Source organism: Tachysurus vachellii, chromosome 21, assembly GCF_030014155.1.
Source record: "Tachysurus vachellii isolate PV-2020 chromosome 21, HZAU_Pvac_v1, whole genome shotgun sequence".
In the NCBI taxonomy this organism is placed as follows: Eukaryota; Metazoa; Chordata; class Actinopteri; order Siluriformes; family Bagridae; genus Tachysurus; species Tachysurus vachellii.
This window is the reverse complement of record NC_083480.1, coordinates 15097754-15105103: the sequence shown is the minus strand read 5'-3', so window position 1 is coordinate 15105103 and position 7350 is coordinate 15097754. Positions and strand designations below refer to the sequence as shown.

The 7350-nt window shown below is 44.5% G+C and overlaps 1 protein-coding gene across 5 annotated transcripts in view; it reads left to right on the top strand.

Annotated features, from left to right (window-relative positions):
* Nucleotides 1–6885, top strand: part of camsap3 (calmodulin regulated spectrin-associated protein family, member 3) — a 45095-nt gene extending 38210 nt beyond the window's left edge. The window contains exons 10-17 of one of the 5 annotated variants that reach the window (XM_060896819.1): nucleotides 158–230; nucleotides 328–2320; nucleotides 2548–2669; nucleotides 3576–3862; nucleotides 3944–4037; nucleotides 4150–4268; nucleotides 4374–4492; nucleotides 4578–6885. In XM_060896819.1, coding sequence (XP_060752802.1) covers nucleotides 158–230; nucleotides 328–2320; nucleotides 2548–2669; nucleotides 3576–3862; nucleotides 3944–4037; nucleotides 4150–4268; nucleotides 4374–4492; nucleotides 4578–4880 — 3110 coding nt within the window. In that variant the 3' untranslated portion in view covers nucleotides 4881–6885. Of the gene's footprint in view, nucleotides 1–157; nucleotides 231–327; nucleotides 2321–2544; nucleotides 2670–3572; nucleotides 3863–3943; nucleotides 4038–4149; nucleotides 4269–4373; nucleotides 4493–4577 lie in introns of all 5 variants that reach the window. The other 4 variants (XM_060896820.1, XM_060896817.1, XM_060896818.1 and 1 more) reach the window with 4 other exon arrangements.
* Nucleotides 6886–7350: the final 465 nt, after the last annotated feature.

Sequence of the window (7350 nt, the reverse complement as noted above, 5' to 3'; positions counted from 1 at the left end):
CATGCTGTCGTTTCAACGTCTCGTCTTTGTGGATTTGTATCGCGTTTCACTTGAATGTCACTTGTGTAATGCATATCAGCACACAATGTGTGTATCCATCCGTTTAAATGAACGTTTACATTAGTCTGTGTGTTTCTGTGCATCTCGGTGTGATCAGGATCACTGACTCAGTCTACCTCAATGTCTCATGTAGAGGCAACTGGGCGATCGTGGACTAAAAACCCACTCAGGTAAGGCCCTGAATTTCAGGAGAGCGATTTTTATAGTCTAGTATTAATTTCCCACTCGGGTTTTGCTAATTTTTTTCTTTTTTCCGTATGCGTCTAGTCGTCCCTTGTCCTCAGCTGTGTCCTTCAGTATACCCTTTGGTCTGGACAGTGATGTGGACATAGTGATGGGTAACCCAGTTATCATGCGCTCAGTCAGCTCGGACAACCTAAATCCTGCAGGACAGCCTGCGAAACGTGTTCATCCCACCCCTGTGGAGGACATCAGCAGGTCTCCAGGACCTAACGGCCCCCAGCGTGCCTCTTGGGCCTCTCGTAGTCCTGCGGTGCCGCTGTTAGCCGAGGAGAATGGACTTGATGATGGTGATGCGGCTGGGTTGCCCACCATCGAGGAAGCCTTGCAAATCATTCACAATGAGGAAAAAATGGAGCCTCGTTTACATCCAGACGGTGCACCTGATGGATTCTATTTGCACTCACCAGATGACCCAGCCAGCCGTAGACATAACGGTAGCCCTGCTATTCTCAGTGGTTCTGCTCCTTCTGGGGCGGGAATGCAGTACAAACTGACTGGAAACGCAAGCCGCACCAGACGTACATCCGACGGCTCAAGGGATGACGACTCTGTACTCAGAGATGGCAGCGTGGACTCTGATGCCTCTGAGGATTTTCCAAAAACTCAATCCACCCCGGCCACGCCCGCTGCAGGTACCCGGGTAGGTAGTTCATCTGGGCAAGATACCCCAGACAGCGGTGTGAAGATGACTACCTTTGCTGATCGTAAAAAGAAACTCGCACAGGAGCAGCCGACTCCCACCGAGGAACCACAGATGACCAACTGGGTGGCAAAAAAGACTCAGGAAAGTCCCAGCAAAAGTCCAGCACTCAACAATGAAATGTCAGAGCTCGGGGCCAGACTGGAGGAGAAGCGCAAGGCCATCGAAGCTCAGAAAAGACGTATTGAGGCAATTTTTGCCAAGCATAGACAGAGGCTGGGCAAGAGCGCCTTCTTGCAGCTAAAGAAAGAGCAGGATGAGGGTGATGCCAAGGAAGAAGGTGCTGAGGTGGACATTAAATCTTCTACGGGCGAAGACCTAAGACGCATGTCGTTGGATGAGAGATTAGCACGCATAGAAAATGAAGAAGAACGTGATCCGAAGCAGGAGAAAGAGCAGCCCACAGATGATGGGAAAGTACAACCTTCTGCACAGCAGGCCTCTAAAGACAGGACAGTGGCAGGAACACTGGGTGAGAAGACCAATGTTCCATTAGGGGACTATAACAATGCAGTGTCAAAACTGAATGCAGCACTGAGCTCTTTGCAGAGTGATATGCAGCGCTTGTCTGAGCAACAGAACAAGCTGTTAATGAAGAAAATATCCCCTGCCAAACAAGCATGGGTCATTGCACCCAGCACAAAGAGCTCCAGTGCAGCAACACCTCCACGAATGTCCAGGGAGTCAACCCGAGACCTCATACCCAACTCTGCCTCCTCATCACCTTCGCCATCTCGCAGAATCAGTGGTCAAGCAATTCCCCCCAAGTCACCTGGCTCCCACCGCCGGGCTCAATCTGTACCTCCAAAAAGCCCCAAAAATCAGCACCACTCAAGATCCACAGATCCAAAGACACCTGCCATCACCCGGGTCATCACGGCCCCACACAATGTAGACAATATCCCTCATCGACGGAAAGTATCCCCTTGGCAATGCAGGGACCAGACTTCATCTTCCTTTAGCATCGGCTCACCAGTACCCCAGAGCGACTCCCGACCTCCGTCTCGGCCCCTCAGTGAGGATCCCAGTGACGACCAGACTGTCTTTAGCCTGGAACTAGAAGGAGGCCCCAACCATTTTCCGGGCAGGAAGGAACAGCAAGGCGGCAGCTCTGGTGCTCCATCCGAGTGTTCCTTTGAAAGCGACATCCCAGCATCAGCCTTTACTCGCAAACACAGCAATCTGATCGAGATCCCGCTCTCCTCTCTGAGTGGGCTGGAGGGAGAGGATTCCGAACATGGCGCCGATGCTGCCTCAGATTCCATGAGCGACCACACAGAGCCGGAGTTAAAGGGGGGTGTCGGCTTTTTCTTTAAGGTCCGTGCAGTGTGTATATATATATTTTTAATTCATTTTATTTGTATAGCACCTTTAACAGTTGACATTGCCTTAATGCAGCTTTAAAAACAAGCATAGAAACAGAATAAACATTTTAAAATTAAATTACTATTAATGTCTAACATAGATCCCTAATGAGCAAGCCTGTGGTGATGGTGATACGTAATCATAGCCTGTACATAACATTTTAAAACCTTTTGTAGCAGGATGAGACTCGACCAGAGGACGAGATGGCTCAGAGAAGAGCTGCACTGCTGGAAAAGCAGCAAAAGAGAGCAGAGGAAATAAAGAAGAAGAGACAGGAGCAGGAACGAGAGAAGGAGGCCAGGTGAGATTCCATGTCCTCACTTAATGCTAAATATATCACTCTCTCACTCATTTTCTACCGCTTATCCGAACTACCTCGGGTCACGGGGAGCCTGTGCCTATCTCAGGCGTCATCGGGCATCAAGGCAGGATACACCCTGGACGGAGTGCCAACCCAACGCAGGGCACACACACACACTCTCATTCACTCACACACTCACACTACGGACAATTTTCCAGAGATGCCAATCAACCTACCATGCATGTCTTTGGACCGGGGGAGGAAACCGGAGTACCCGGAGGAAACCCCCGAGGCACGGGGAGAACATGCAAACTCCACACACACAAGGTGGAGGAGGGAATCGAACCCCCAACCCTGGAGGTGTGAGGCGAACGTGCTAACCACTAAGCCACCGTGCCCTCCTGCTCAATATATTTTAAATATAAATCACGTATCAATCCCGAATCATTAGCAAAGCCCTGTATGGACAAAGTAGATGGCCTGTTAGGTTAGGAAGTTAATAATCATTGTGTTTAATGGCGCCCTCTGCTGTTAGTGAGGTGCAGTTGCAGTGAAACCACAACCAGCTCCAGTCGATGTCGAAACTTCACATCCAAAAGCGCCTAAGGTGTTTTTGCACATTTTGCTGGCGGTGGGGATAATTTATGGCCCTGAAATAAAAGAAAAAACAAACTAGTGAATAAACTTCTAAATAAAGAATAGCAGTGTTACACTTGTACTAGGTTTTGAAATTCACAAAAAAACCTAGTTTGTAATTAATTATATTTTACATTGCTACATTGCTTAGGCTCCTCACCCTATATTATTATGTAGAATAAGGAAATGATCTGACTGCACTGATGAAGTGAACAGAATTACAGTCTGGCTGTTGTAGCTGTAAGTCACTATGTAACTGTCCCACAGCAGACGCAATTCCGTGGATGAGCTGGAGCCACCCCGGACACCCTGCACCCCTCCTTCATCTCGCACTCCTCCCCCAGCAAACACTCCTCCTCCTGATGGTACTCAGCATCGACGCGGAAACTTTACCCGGCAAGAGTACGAACGCCGCCATCAGCTTAAGATCATGGAAGATCTGGACAAGGTGCTGCGCCAGAAACCCACCACTGTCCGTGGTGTCAAGAAACAAAGGCCCAAGACCGTGTTCCGGGATGATTCTGACCTCTCCCGTAGCCCAGCTAAAGGGTTACTAGGTAAGTGTCATTGCCCCAAACTTGTTTCCTTCTCATTAATTCAAACTCAAAGGTGATCTTTTCGTGAATGCTTTCCTTCAGGTTCTAGACTCAATAAAGTGTATTCTCAGTCCACTATGAACCTGTCCTCCATGGCCAACGATAGTGGGACGCTTACCATCAGGAAATCCCCAAGGTAACTATAAGAATTTGAATGTATTTTGGATTGTCTGTCTTTGTCCTGGCCTTGAACATGACTTTAAATACACTGTTATCAGTCTGAATAACTTTCATTTCCGGGTTTGCAGTCGCTCTCACTCTCCGTCAAGACTGATGTCTCCGGGCCGCAAGGCCACACAGAATGGTGATAAGGACTGGGAGAATGCATCTACCCTTTCTTCCCCAGCTTCCATCCCTGAGTACACTGGTACTGTATCATACTTCTTCCTGATTTTGGGTTCCTCTGTAATCAGTTTAGTTTTATCATATAACACATACCAAAACTTTTATATATTTTTGTTTTTTACCTCAGGGCCAAAACTGTATAAAGAGCCAAGCTTCAAATCCAACAAGTTTATTATCCACAATGCTATCACACACTGCTGTTTGGCAGGCAAGGTCAACGAACCGCAGAAAAACAAAATCACTGAGGTGAGAAACTTCGGACACCTTCCTCGGGTTTGTGTTGTTATTTTCCTCCTGTTGCATGCTTACGTTCTTTACGTCTGTCCTTTAGGAAATGGAGAAAAGCACCGCGAACCACTTCCTCATCCTCTTCCGGGATACCAGCTGCCAATTCCGGGCGGTTTACACCATGAACCCGGAGACAGAGGAACTGATGCGTTTGACTGGCATCGGCCCGCGGATCATCAGCCTCTCCATGGTCGAGTCTATCTACAAATACAGCTCAGACCGCAAGCAGTTCTCTGTCATCCCGTCCAAAACCATGTCTATGAGCGTGGACGCTTTCACCATCCCTAACCAACTGTGGCAGACCAAGCGGCCCGGGACGCCAAAAAAGCTCGGGACGCCAAAGTGAAGCTGACAGAGTATCGGATGTGACCTGAATCTTATCTCCTCCCTCCTGTTGTAACTGAACGGTTCAGATTCGGAGCTGGTGTGGCTCCAAGAGGGAAGGAGGAAGGGAGGGAGCGTTAAAGTGGTGTGTCAGACATTAAAAAAAGAACACACCGTCCTCAGAGACTTATTAGCGACCCTTGCGGAACACCTCGGTATGTATTTGCTCTAGATTTAAAAATCAAAGAAGGAAGAACGCCATTATTTTTCTCCCAAGCCGTCATGACACCGACATCTGGTCCGACCGGAGTATCGAGTACAAAACCCCCCACTTGTACATGTGTATTTTTCATTCTGAATCTGTAGATGAACTGACCCTCTTCCGTTCCATCCCTTTTAGTGTGTTCTCTTATTCTGGCATCTCAGATCACCGGTGCAGGATGAAGCACTAACATTAACACTAAACTCGCTGCTTTACAGAATGACACCAGAGCGTAGTCTCTGCCTCCTCTTTTATATACCTTTTCCTCGTTTTTGCTTCCGGTCTTGCTCTAATCCCAAAACGGATATAAAACTAGACTATGAATGTAGGGCACAAGCCAGCCAAGGGCTTCTGATTTTGTCTTTCATCATGTAGGATTGGGATTTTTGAAATATTCCATGATTTACGGTATGTTTCTGTTCTTGTGCCTCTCGCTAACTGTCTAAAATGTAAAGTACGTGCCTCTCGCTCACACACTCACTCTCCTCTGCCTGTCCCTTACGCTTACTTACAGTAGACGTCCGGATGGTTGTTTTCATTCTTTCTTTCTTCTTTTTTCTTTTTTTTTTTTGTTTTTTTTTATAAATAATCTCTACTTTATTTGCTTGATTTCAGTATATCTGAGTAGACCATCACAGGCCTCAGGTGAGCTTCATTTCTACTCCGGTTTACTAAGCGCAAACAACCTATAAAAAGTTGTGCTTTTACATTAATAAGAAGGTATTTCTACTCTACACCGCTGTAATTTAAAAAAAAAAAAAAAATGAAAGAAAGAATCGGTGATCATGTAATGTATATTATGAATGCTGTTAATTGATTTTTTTCCATGCTGACAATGATTTGTATATGGAGAAGAGAACATTTGTAAGATACGAATAAGCTGCTGTGTGGCTTCAGCGTTAGCAGTTCTGTGTGTGCGTGTGCGTGTGCGTGTGCGTGTGCGTGTGCGTGTGTGTGTGTGTGTGAGAGAGAGAGAGAGAGAAAGAGAGAGTGAAAGAATGAGTGAAAGAATGAGTGGAGTGCTAACAGTGGGGGGATTAAAAAAAATAAAGATTGAAAATCTGCAGAAATGTGATTTCTCTTATTTAAAGATGAACATAGAGCAGGCAACGATAGATAAAATATTATTATTATTATTATTATTATTATTATTATTATTATTATTGAGGCCAGTGTCTCAAAATTTGACAGTGATATCTAGAGCGAGCTCAAATCAGTATATATTGGCTTTATTCATGTCGGGCACGGTGCGAGTGGCCCAGGTTTCTTTAGCCACAAGGCATGTGGATCCTGATCTGAACACTAGAACAAGTCTACTGCCTCCCGTAAATGTCAGCTATTCGCAGATCTGAAGTGAAGATGTGAATATTTTTGTATAGAGAAGCATTGTGAAGGTGTTGAATAAGTGTATAATTATGTGAAGTGAATGGTGTGTGTGTGAGTGGGTGTGTGTGTGAGAGAGAGAGAGAGCATGATATAGTGATAAAACTGGAGTCAGTGCAATTTTTCCTGTAGAATGTTATCTTGGATAAGGTTTATTTATTAGGGACTAGCTGGAATTATTATTTTTTATTTTGTTTCAGATTTTATTATTTATGTTGTGGTGAATCACATTTATTTCGTACTTTAAAGGCACGTTGTCCATCGTCTTTTGTCATGTCACCGTGTTTGTAAGTCCGATCGTTCTGTCCTGCCTGATTTGCCATCATTACAGATCCGTCAGCTGGTGCGAATGGATCTGATTAATAAAATCATTTTTAAACGATCCGGTTAATCATTACTCGCTTCATTCGTTGGATGTGGCTCTTTATTTTTCTCTTCTGTTCATCTCTCCAAAAAAAAAACAAACAAACAAAAAAAAAAGAACCATGAATATTATTTTATACCATTCCAATTTTTCGGTGTATTGATAAAATAGCACTTTTAATCAAAATAAAGATTTAAAGTGCTAAATTGTCAACCATAACAGCAAATCTTTTAAAAGCTTTAAAAACTATATTTTTTTCCCCACCATAGATTTAGGAATGTTAATTTTGTTGTTTTTAAACTCTTCATACTAGTGCGATATTAAATTCTCCATTCTGATTGGCCAGAAGGTGTTGATTAATTTAACAGCATAGACAAAAATCTAATTGCAAGTTTATATTAATGTATATATGTCTAAGTCTAATAATATAGAGATAAAAAAAATAAGTACATTTTAATTAAAAAAAAAAAGTATATAAAGATT